The sequence below is a fragment of the Bidens hawaiensis genome, unplaced genomic scaffold (assembly GCF_021521415.1).
Source record: "Bidens hawaiensis isolate Kalapana, Puna unplaced genomic scaffold, B.hawaiensis_p1.1 tig00019093_1, whole genome shotgun sequence".
In the NCBI taxonomy this organism is placed as follows: domain Eukaryota; kingdom Viridiplantae; phylum Streptophyta; class Magnoliopsida; order Asterales; family Asteraceae; genus Bidens; species Bidens hawaiensis.
The window spans coordinates 113030-126497 of record NW_027492902.1 but is presented as its reverse complement, the minus strand read 5'-3'; the positions used below and the strand labels follow the sequence as shown (position 1 = coordinate 126497).

Here is a 13468-nt window from a genome sequence, read left to right as displayed (position 1 = left end):
TAAACCAACAGATAGTGTCCCAAACATCAAGAGTCGAAATAACTCAGAAATGTAAAATTTTTTTGGTTTAAAGAAAAAAAGTAAATTATAATAAAATATTTACATCAAAAAACTTCATGCTATTTACAAACTTTCAAGCTAAAAACAAACTTGTACAAAAACACATATTTTTGTGAGTTTGAGCAGGGAATCATATTGACCAAATTTCCCTTCCATCATAGTTTTATATTTTGGCTATATTATGACTGGTGTTAAGTTAGTAATTGGTATTGTGTCCACTTAAACCTTACAACAAAGTTTCCAGAAATTTTTGTGATATGATTAAATGTTCAATTAAGCACAAAATCTGAGGAAACTATTTTCCTCTAATCTTGATTCAGACTTAGTTTGACTTGAATTAGACCTTAGAAATCCCCACTACAAGACATATCCCCGTTATCAAACAATACCCCAAGTTTCCTTTACCGCGAATGAGTATGCACAATTTCATCTGTATGGCTTTGCAGACATTATGTCTCTTGTGGTCCGTTTCTTAATGGTAATAAGACGCGAGCAAGAGTACAATTAATGACTAACAACATGATTTGACAAGTCATTAGTGAATTAGTACAATAAAGTATTTAGGTGATCAAGTTTAATCACTTATATGGCAGTAAAACTGCGGGTTCTCCTTTTGAGAAAATTAATATTCACATTTGTGAATACCCATGATAAACCCCATAAAGACCCAATGAAGTCAAGAAACCCGAAGCATCACATCAATACAGGATTTAAGGTCATAAGACCATACATCATTGAAGTGTTAACCATTAAGAAGCTTTAAAAACATTTATTTTGTTTTTGGTGATAAAACTGACTCACGGCTTAAGTATGTCATGTTATTACATTTCCGCCTTCATTACCAAGACTCTTACTATACACTAACACCCCTTTCAATTTGGAAATTTAGGTTTATATCACATACTTTTTCTTTTCCGTTTAAGGCCTACCAATGCACTAATACAATTAAGCACACAACGTTTTAAGATTACTTTTTACTGGACTTGGGACCAAATGATCAATGTACTATCATCTTCCCCATATGCTTCTAAAACTAATTTTTTAGAATCATTTTTCAATGTTTTTGGCTTTTTTTAAAATTTATGTTGTTTTTGGATTTTCTAACTCAAACTTTCTCACCCTAAAATCAAAAACATATATTTGGATTTTGTGTGAAATAAATTATGTACAAAGACAAATTTGACTCTGATGATGGTTTACACGAGATCCGAATCCATAATCTCGGGATCACTCTCATTCCCACCACCCATTTTGTTAATACCATTAAGCTTTAGTAAATATTAAAACTGATTTTTTATCAAAAGCTTTAGTAAAAAGATAAGCTTTTGTTCATCAGTGTGAATCTTGTAAACGGTTATCAACTTCTTCTCATAACAGTCACGGATGAAGTGATACCGTATTTCAGTATGTTTAGTTTTAGAGTGATTTATCGGATTTTTAGTTATGGAAGTAGCAACATTATTGTATACAAATATAGGTGTAGTAAAAAAATTCAAACCATAAATGTGCATCTGATGTTGGATCCAAAGAACCCGTGAACAACAACTCGAAGCAGCTACATACTCAACTACACAGGTTGACAGCGACATAATGGTTAGTTTCTTACATTGCCACTTGACTAACCTCCTGCTGAAAATTTGTCATCCAACAGTTGTAGATTTGGCGTTCGGCTTATAACTTTCAAAGTCTGAATCCAAATAAGCCCTCAGTATAAATTCATCATATTTATGATACCAAAGACCGTCCCCTGGACATCCCTTTATATACCTAAGTATCCACTTAACAATCATCATGTGAGAGACTTTTGGATTGGATTGATATCTGGCACATATGCAAGTAGTATACATGATGTCAGGCCTTAGCGGTAAGTTACATGAGTGAACCAATCCTGGATCGGTAGAACGTTTGATCAACCTTCTCCCCGGTGGGATCAGGACCAATCCCATGGTTCAATGGAAACAGATTAATGATTTTCGGTGAATCAACCATGTTAAACTTTGCTAGGATGTCACTGACATACTTTGTTTGGTGATTAAAGATACCATCTGGTGACTGATCCACCTAAAGCCCTAGAAAGATTTCATCTCCCCCATTGCACTCATCTCGAATTTCTTTTTCGTGAAAACTTCAAACTCTTTGCACAGACCATCATTAGTTGACCCAAATATTATATCATCCAAATATACTTGAACAATCAACAAATGTCTAGCCACTTCTTTGGTGAAAAGTGTACAATCGATAGTTCCTCTAATAAACCCATTATCCAACATATGTTGGGATAAAGTTTCATATTAAGCTCATGGGGCTTGATGTAATCTGTTTAAGGCTTTATCAAGAAGATACATGATGTGCTAGAAGTAGACATATAATTATTAACTAGATTAGGCTAATATAGACACTAAGTAATAATTCTAGACTCTTAAAACTCGACTAAACTACTGCCCGTCAAGTGAATCGATCGACTCTAGTATAGCCAGGTAATTCCGAATATTGGACCCACGAGACTCTTTAATTGCGTAAATGAACTAATTAGACTTACCTGACCGGCACGAATATTTATTTTTTATTTATTAAAGGGGGTTTTAAATTAATTAAATATTGAACTAATAAATTAACTAATTAAAAAAACAAGTAATAAAACACAAGACAAATAACTTGACTGATTCAGATTATAAAGAAAACCACTTAGGCTTGAATCCCCTAAGTTTTACCAGTTAATTGGAAAATACTTGTTATGAAACTGGGATCGTAAAATAGACACTCAAAAGAAAACCCGAACAAGACCCCGACCCTTCTCAAGAAGACACCTATGGTGTCTAATAAGTTTTAAGACACACCAGTCTATATATTAAACTTTCTTACGGTTATTTAATTAATTATGAACGAGTACCTTTATAACGAAAGAACCTTACAACGCGGAATTGGAGGTAATTAATAAATTCAATTGACTAGCTAGACAACGTTAATTGATCAAACCTAGACGGACTCCTACGAAGAACAAAATTTGGAAATCTTAATCAACAAAAATCTAACAATAACCTATCAACAAAAATCTAACATTTGTTAATTTTTTTATTTAGTATTCGTATTTGTATTTGTATTCGTTAAACCGACCCGTTGTGTTGTTTCAATAAATTATTATTTTTCGTTTATCATTTAATATTATTTTCAACAATTATAGTTAATTCTCATTCATTGTTTATCTGTTTAGTTCAAATAACGAATCTCCGAGCTATAAAAGTCTATAAAATAATCAAAGTTTAAATCTATCGGGTATAAAATTTAAACTATCTAAAGATATTAAAAATAGAACAAGTTTTAATCAACTATGTATAATTATAAAGTTAAAGGGTTAAAGATTAATAAATTTTAAAAACAATATATAAACTGATTCAAAGATGAGGGGCTTAAAGTGTAACTTTGAAAATTAAAATATAATATAATATTAATTAAAAAACCCTACAGCCCCCCCCCCCCCTTCTCTCCCCGTCATTTTTCCGGTACACCAGCCGACGACGGTGGGTAAAACTCTTGCGACATTAAAAAGTCTCCAAAACGCAAGTTTTAATCCAATTTTAATGTTATAAACCTGTTGCACCATAACCTTAATGCTTAATCAAGACCCATTATGCATAGTAACTGTAACATCCCGTTTTCTGGTTTTGGTTAATAAACGAAAGTATGAGTTATTATGAGTCGGGCTAGTGTTGGGTTAAATGGAATTGGGTTATGGACTTGGGTTATGAAGTAAAGAGGAAAAGACCATGGGCTTAAGCCCATGATCTAAAATTATATAAGTCATTAATACCCATTTAATTTCATTTCACACATACTCCATACACCTCCAAAACACACACTTAAGCTCTCTCTCTAATCTCTCTCTAGCCGAAATCACCAAGGAAAACCGATCCCGATCCAAGGTAATGATATTATGATATTGTATGAACTTAAACCCGTTAGATATAGTCACGAAACGATGAGCCGACACCGTTAAACCGTTTAAGTCACGAGATCTGGGTGGAATCGGGTATAAACCGAACCTAAGATGAGCCTAGGGGTCACCCTGGCTCAGATCTGGATCAAACGGGACGAAAACCGTGAAAACCGGCGAATCCGCGGTTTTCCGACGGCGGCGCTGGAAAAAGGGAATACGAGGTAAGAATGTCATGGAATGTTCTGACATTCCCTGACCTAACCCTAGTTCTCTAAGGGGTAACTAACGAATTAGAAGTAATTCGCTAGCTGATTCGTCTAAGGGAATAACGAACTAGCTTCAGTTCGTTAAGGGAAAGGATAGCGAATTACCCTTGATTCGCTACAGTTAAAAGATAACGAATTGAAAGGTCCAATTTGTTACATAGACTGGTTCGCTATGGACTGATTCGTTAAGGGTCCAGTTCGTTAGAGGGTTCAATTCGTTACAAGAACCAGTTCGTCATGACAAGTCAATTCGTTAAGGATAAGTAACGAACTAGAAGTTTAACAGAATTGCAGAATAGTCCCTGGACTTAAAGAAGAATGATTTAATTACAAAGAAGCCCTTGAACTTTTAAGTAGCAAGTTAATTAACGATTCAAAATGTTAATGGAAAATGTGATAAGGCAGTTAATATAAATAAAAATTTTCCAAGCTGACCTGGCAGCTCGACCCCACCCAGGGGCTCTGCCCCTTGGACCTGCTAGGGGCTGCCGCCCCTAGACCCCGCTGCCAGGGGCACTGCCCCGGACCCCCGTTCGTTGAGGGTTATAGTTAGACTAGAAACGCGAGATGAGTAGTGATAGTTAATTGATGCATGTAATTATTATACAGTTAGCCGTGCCCAACTGAAGAAAGGAATAACTATTAACGGTGAACGTAACCGACTTCAGGTGAGTTTCTAGCCCCACTTCCTTGTTATTTTTCGGGGCTGTGTGCATACTCGATGTGATAGTTAATACACTTAGCTTAAGTGGTAAGTGTATGCCTTGGATAATTTATGATTGATGATTGCTTGACGGTGCGTGAACGATCTTCGGATATTGCATGTACCGTTAGGTGGTAGTTAATGATATGACTGATATGTATGATGTATGAATGGTACGTGAACGTTCTTCGGAGATTGCACGTATTGTCAAGGGAAGTAAGTAAGAACAGGTATGGTACAGTTGCACGAAATAAAGGGACCAGACCCTAATAATATATGTGAGGATAGGACCAGACCCTAATAATGTCTGTGATGGTAGGGACCAGACCCTAATAATATATGTGATGTCGGGGACCAGACCCTTTATAATATCTGTGATGTTGGGGACCAGACCCTTTATAATATCTATGAGGTTATAGGGCGAAAGGCTCTTTAAATAGGATGGATAGTTATGTATGAAAAGTAAGTATGAATAATGTACACCCCTTCGGGCATGTGTGCAAGTATGTGAACAGACTATATGTTGCATGATTAACTAGAACTCACTCAGCGTAGCTGACTTTTAGTATGCACGCAGGTGAGTAGAATGAGGCAACTTGCTAGAGGGGAAGCACATGGCATGGAATTTAAGACACTGGCATCTCAATGAAGTGTTATATCATGATAATTAAAAGACAATGTTTCATGTTTAAATAATTTGAATGCTCATTAAGACAAGGATTAATGATTATGTAATGCTATGGTTTGAATGTTTTAATATTCCGCGAATGTTTTTATTAACTCTGATATTATGAACTGTGTTTATGAGTAAATCCAACACCAAATGTAGGGCACCGGTAACGGGGCCTTACAATAACACACTACAACGTTCGGATTCATCCCTAAACCGCCGGATAATAATTGAAATATCTATAACACGAATTAAACACCCAACGGATCAATTGAGACTATAAATAGCTCCCTAATCTTCTTCTAAACATGCTACAGACATAAAATCACACAAACAAACTCGTTATTATCACCAATATGTTCTTATAAACTCCGTTCCGGCCAACTCGTCATTCACCCACTTTCTGGCATCATTAGAGGTAATTGATAGATGGATTCTCATTGTTTTGACCCGTCTAATAAAACCCCTAACCTAAATCAATCAAACATGTAATGGTTTTGGAGAATTGAAACCCTAGGATTAGAGTGAAAAAGATGAAGATTGGGTTTCTGTTTATAATTAATTGTTTTGCTTCTTTAATACTAAAAGCTATTTGGTCCAGTGGTTGGGTATGCTTTGGGTGGTCATGGAGACCCGGGTTCGAACCCGGGTCACATCAGACCCATTTTGTATATTTTTAAAAGCATTTTTATTAATTATAATAAATCATATATATTTATATATTTATAAATCATTTCAAAATCAATAAAATTATTTTTATGGTTAAATAAAAGTTGTTTTAAATTCCGTTAGCAATTTTGTTCAAGGGCCAACTTTTACAAACCCGGCAACACTCGTTAAAACCCGTAGAATAATTATATAAATAATATATATAATAACGATGTAATTTAATAAATCCTAAAATAAACCAAAAAACGCTTATACTAAAAATAACACATACCGACAATGATAAATTCCGTAAACATGATTCAAATATAATATTAATTTTATAAGTAATATTATAATAATAATTCATGAAAACCCGTTAACCTAAATATTAATACACTTAAAAATGTGTAACAAAATACTTATAAATAAAAACGTACGAACTATAAAACCGACATTTTATTTCATCAAATTAGTTAGTAATTCTCTTGTTCTTATTATTTTTTTAGCTCGTGAGATTCGTGGTTTGGTTTCATATAACGCGCTTTCCGTTTCATTTTCAAGTTTGTCATCCCAATTCAAAGGTGAGTTTCTCACACCCCCTTTTTAACGCTTTTACACATTTTGGGGGTAGCATATATATCCTATCAACAATTCAATTTCTTTTATTTATTATTTACAAACTACAATTTGTTACATGGACTTGTGTGTTTACTTGTTACTTGCTACAATATTACTTGCATGGACTTCTTCGATAAGTGTGATCATACGCCCCCCTTTGCACTCAGTACCATTGTTTCTAGTGGAAAAGGGACTCCAAGCTGCTGGATCCCGTAGGTGTATCAATCCAGTAACAATAACAATAACAGATCTCAGATCTGTGCGTAGTCGATTAATACTTTAACTATAGATCTAGCTCATAATTACGTATGATTAAGTGTTGTATATATTTATATATTATTAGTATATGTATATCAGTAATTGTATTGTATAATATTAAGGATGAAGATCGAGAGAGGATTTGGACAGGGATTCGTTAATTAATTTCTCAAAACTTAAATTAAGCGTGAACAGTGTTCACTATAAATAGAAGATAGGTCTAGTTCGCTAACATCCCCTAGCGAACCAAACGTTACTTCGTTACATACATTAATAAGACGAAACACCCTCTGATTCGTTAACATCCCCTAACGAATCAGAGGAGACTTAACTTAAGGTCTAGTTCGCTAAACATCCTTAGCGAACTAGCCTAATACCTTAACGAACTATAATACATAATAATTGTTTATTACATTAAACAAACGAAAAATACGTTAACGACAATTACAAAGACTCAAGACGCAAAACCGTGCACTAACAACACCCCCTCGTCTTGAGCTCTTTGTCTTTAAGTTACTTGAAGCGCTTGGACAGCCAGTCTCTGCAACTATGAATTCCATTTTCATATCAAACGCGTACAACACGTTGGAATTGCATAGCCAGGTCGTAGTCTTCATTGCGCTCGATCAGAATCTGTTTCCTGCGTAGCACGTCATTGTCTGTTTCAGATAAATTAACCAACCACATCGGGTCGATTATCTTGATAAGCTCAGTCTTTTGTCCTTTACCAAGTACAATGACGGCCTCGCCCATACGATTGTCATAGTACCAGCAATTGAATGAGAGATGCACTTGTTGGGGCATCGTCTTCACTGGCACTCGTTTCATCGTGTTCGGCGGCTTTACTTTAAAAACAAGTTTCTTCCAGCCAGTCTTTGGATCAACCTCGTCAATGCGTTTACGTTTCGGGACCTGGGGCTTGAAGAACTTGAACCCATGATTAACTTCGAACAACAAGTGTTGATGAAACCACTCAGCTGTCCGGATGCCACCACGATTGATAAATGGATGCCTCACGAGGGTACGAACATCCCAACGCGGTAGTGTAAGAACATCCATTATCTTCTCGTAGTACTGAACTCCTTTTTCCCATTTAACTATACATACCTTAAGCTCGGAATCGTATAGCCATGAGACGATATCACCATGAACCTTGGATACAGTCTTGCAGGTAGTTACTTGATTTTCTTTAACCCATGCAGCTGCTATATCTTTCCATTCTTGATCAACAAATCTATACGCCTTGATAATCTTACCCGTAGCTTTAAATCTGAACCATTTAGCAATATCCTCATCAGTTGGGTTCACAATTGAGTCAAAACGAGTATCCACAACTTTCTTTCCCTTAGTCATCTTCTCCAAATTATCCTCAGCTGCTTTAAAATTCTGCTCATTAAATACCGGAGCACCTTGATCAACGTTCGGGTGTTGATACAAGTCAGGGTACTCCTCAGCAGTAACATCTTCCATCTCAACATCCTCGTCTTCATAGATAAAATCCGCATTCATTTGAATAGACGGATCATCCTCTATACCTTCCACATTCACCACTTTGACATCAGGCTCAGTTTCTAACACAATCAGCTGTTCGTCATTCAATCCAATCAGTATAGAAATCTGCTCTTGTGTCAGAGACCTGTCAACAAATTCACCCACCTCTATCTCATACTTGTTCACCATACTTCTAATCACCCTTTTTCCATCCATAAATATTACCGTGTCAGCTTCAATCATCTTAATTGGTTTAGCAGCCGAATAATCATGATAAACAACAATCTGTTTTTCAGAATCGTCAACAGAACTCGTACCCGCACCTGAAGCAGGGTCTTGAGCTTGTTTAGGCTCACCACTAGCACCAGACTCATCATCATCAGGATCTTCCTCATTATTCTCGATCTTCTTTAAAGCATCATCTTTGCAAGTCAATTGCAGAATCAGATCCTCTTGTTCTTTAAGCTTCACCCCCTGAGACTCAACAATCTCACGTAGGGCCTTGGTTTCTTTTTGACAGAAAGAAACATAGCTGAGTAGTTTCTTCTGATTCTCCATTAAGCGTTCTTGATTTAACCGATCAGCAGATATCTGGTTCTCATACAAATGCAGAAGATTTAAAAGCATTTTTGTCTGACGATTTGGTGGCAAAGCATACAAGGATGGATGAATTGGTTGGATTGGACATTGAGGCCTTGTAATTCTCATAAATGAGAGATCACTAGGAGGAGGAGGAGGCCTCATACATATTGTTGGAGGAGCTGTAGCCACAGTATCAGTCGGCAAAGGTATTTCAGTTAACGCTGACTGAGGAATCATACCTAACTGCTCATGTGGAACCATCGTCGTTGTTAAAGTCATCGCCGGAGTGCTAGTTGTAACCGGCACTATCGGTCTTTGAGTCGTTGTTTGACGAGGTGATGGCACACCAATGATTACACCAGCCCCAGCAGATACACATTTCTTCTTAAATGGCTCACAAGTTGCCACACCTTTCCCTTTTCTCTTTCTTTCTAGTTGAGCAGCAACGGCGGTAGCTAATGCAGCATCAACTGCGGCCGGTTGCTCTCTAAGAGCTGCATCACCAGTACTATCATTTCCACCTTCATTACCCCATCACCATCGTTCCCATCATTACCATCGTTCCCATCATCGCAATCGTTCCCACCTTCGCCTTCCTCACGCTCGGAATCTGAATCATCATGAATCCAGCGATCCTCGGAAGGACATACATAATTAGGATTAACGATATGACCAATCATTCGTTTATCCACTGGCCTTGCCTTTCGATAAATCGCCATTCTACGTACTGTGTCAGCTGTCATGTGTTCCATAGGAAGCTTGTCATTCACCAAGGTCTGATCAATAGCTAAATTAGGTATCAAATCTTGAATAATCAACCGCAAAAACCGAGGATACATTAAAAATTTCTTCTTCTGGTCCGTCTGCTGAACTTGTTCTGTCAAATGATCAAATACAAGCTCGGAGTAGTTGAATGGCTTGTTGAGGATTAAAGCCACAAAGGCTGATTGCAAACTGAGTCGACATTCGTCAAAGCCACCACGACGACCACTCATGCAATGAATAAGAACATGGAGAAGATACTTGTATGGTGGGCATAATCCATTCTTGTTCAACATAGATTTATTAATGTCTCCACCATAACGCACACGTGTAAACAAACCCTTGACCAGTTGCCTGTCAAATTCACTCGGGTTGTCATCAGTATCATCAAATCGAAGCACACGCCGAATTACTTCAACATCTATTGTAATAGGAGTTTGATTAATCGTGGCTCGAATATGCTTCTCCACCTCTACATACTCAGCTGTATCCCAAAACTGCCTGATAATACTTAGATACACCTTAGGTCGAGCAGTGATTGCGTAAAGTATCACTGATCGTCTTAGAAAAGTCAACATATCTCCAAATGTAGCAACATCAGCAACATCTTGATCAACATTGGCACAGATGTTATGTTTCTTATCAAACGACAATAAAATAACATCTTCATTCTGTTCTTGAGGAGGTTGCTCTTGTGGTGGTTGTTCTTGCTGCCCTTGATCAATAGCAGGGTGTTCTAGCTGCTCTTGATTAGCAATCGGTGGATCTTGATTCACTTGATCAGCCGTTTTACTGAATGAATTTAAATTAAGATAAGTAATATGAAAAGGTAATATATATATATATATATATATATATATATATATATATATATATATATATATATATATATTTATGTCTCAATGGTGTAGTTAATTTCACATGATTTATGTAATTAATTTATTTACGCGTTTAGACGGTTGGAGTAAATTATTTACTTTAAAATGTAATCTTAAAATTTAATTAAATAATTAAAAAGAAATGTCATTCGTGAGATCTTCACTCTGATTCGTTAATATTCAATAACGAATCAAATGATTCACTATCAAGTAAATACATTAACGAAGTACTAATCACAAGGACGAACTAGGATCTAGTTCGTTATAAATTGACGAATCCTCATCTGATTCGTTAACTAATTTATTCGTTGATCTAGTTCGTGTATTTCCTTAACGAATTGGACACGAAACAGTCCCAAATCGCTAAGGATCACGAATGGCCAATAATTAGACTCAATTTTGACTTTCATAGTCAAAGTCAAAATAGCATAAGAACACCTACGGTCAATATGACAAATCCAGGTTCAATTATCCCAAACAGAGCATCGAGTAACCAAAACCACAGATTTATCCAACTCGGAATCAAAATACGAAGCTCATGGTGTTAAGATTGAGGCTTAACACCTTGAAATAAATACGAATAATCAAAGAGTTAAACAGAGCCTAAAACCCCTAATACTTTCACATTCAATCAACCCAGCAAACAAAAATCAAACATCGATTAATGTCTACCAAGGGTTTCGAAATCACATTCCGAACACAATGAACCCAAAATAATTAACATTAACACAGTATATCATAAATAAATTAGGGTTTAGAACACGAAAAACCCTTTGAACACAAAAGTCCATATTAAGTGTATTAAAACACCATCATTTTTGACAAAAATCACATCGTGGTGATCGTTTATACCTTAGTGTCACAATGATATCCTTGAAATGTCAAAATTTGAAGATCGAAAATCAGAGGAAAAATTTTGAAAAGGTTGACTTTAGGTTGAAGAAAGATGGTGAATAGTGAATGGACGATTCGTGTTTCTGTCCTATATAGCCTAACACACCCCCAAGGCGATTCGTTTGAATTTTAAATAACGAATTAGGTATGTATTGTAGTTTGATTTGTTAACTATGTATAACGAAGTAGAGGTGATTCGTTACAGAGTGCGGAAGCGAATTGGGTGAGCGAACTAGAAAGTAGTTCGCTAAGAATCACCTAGTTCATTATTCATACTTAACGAATTAACTTTTAACGAATTAAAAATTTTTATTTAATTTTAACTTAAATAAATAAATGAATTAAATAATGAATAGATTTAACTTAAAAGAATTACCGAGAACATTTTATCCCGATAATTGAATACTTTAAATTTTTTTCTTTTATTTTATTTATTTTTTTTTTTTATGATTTAACAAAAGCAATACATATTTTTGTGTTTTTGTTGAGTTTGAGCAGAGAATCATATTGACTAAATTGCCCTTCCATCACAGTTTTATATTTCAGCGATATTATGACTGGCGTTAAGTCGGTCATTGGTATTGTTGTCCACTTAAATCTAATAACAAACTTTCAAGTGTTTTTGTGATATGATTAATTGGTTCAATTATAGCACAGAATATCAGAAACTATCAGCCTCTAATCTCGATTCAAGCTTAATTTGATTTTTGCCATATCACCCCAACTTTACTTAAACCATTATATTGTTGATCAAAATTAATTTTAAAGAAATTTATGAGCAATGCATTGATTTTCTGTTACTATGAGTGAATATGCACGAGTCCATCTGTCGGCTTACATACATTGTATCCCCTGGGGTCCGTTTCTTAATGGAATTAAGACGCGCGCAAGGGAGGAACAATGTATGACTAACAGCGGATTTTGATCAAGTCAGTAATTTGGATTTTTACGAAGTACAACAGTGATCAAGTTTAATGACTTTGGGTTTGCTCTAAAAGCGAAAGAAATATTCATGCATATGAATACCCAGATGACTAAGCCGCATAAAGACTCACAGTGTCCAGAACCTCAAAGCTTGTTATTTGCTTTATTTTGTTTTTTGATGATCAAACAAGTATAAGGCTTGAGTATGACAGGTTATTACATTTCTACCATCCTCACCGAGACTTTTTCTAGAGACTAACACCCCTTTCAATTTGGTGTTTCTTTATGTTTATATCACATACTTTACTCTACTTGGTTGTTTTAAGACCTGCCAATGCACCAATGCAATTAAGCACACAGTCTTTTAAGCTTACTTCTTGCTGGACTTGGGGTCAAGATAATCAATGTACTATCATTTTCTCTTTTGGCTTCAAAAAACTCAAAATCTTGAGGAGCATAAGAAACAAAATAAAGATAAATTTAATCACCCCAGTTAACTTAAGTCTATAAATAAATGGCTGTTCTATCAATTCAACAAGTGAATTATAGGACCAAGACATGCAAGCATGCTTCACCAACTTAAATAACCGACATAATTTTCAGCAAGAAAATAATCTAAAAACGCATAACGAACGCCCTAATTATTTTCCATTATCAGGTAAATGGCTAACCTAAACATTTACAAGTAAATTTCAGGACCAAACATATACACGTACATGCCCTTCAAATGTAGATAATTGACATAATTTTCAGCAAACGCATGCAAAAATCGTTTTGGTT

General features: G+C 35.7%; 1 protein-coding gene across 1 annotated transcript in view; it reads right to left on the bottom strand.

The window, feature by feature from the left end:
• LOC143557729 (uncharacterized) overlaps positions 1–13468 on the bottom strand; it is a 72208-nt gene that overhangs the window by 21533 nt on the left and 37207 nt on the right. The window contains exons 2-4 of the mRNA XM_077046734.1: positions 10598–10784; positions 10347–10489; positions 9420–9738 (exon numbers count right to left, since the gene is read on the bottom strand). Coding sequence (XP_076902849.1) covers positions 9420–9738; positions 10347–10489; positions 10598–10784 — 649 coding nt within the window. The remainder of the gene's footprint in view (positions 1–9419; positions 9739–10346; positions 10490–10597; positions 10785–13468) is intronic.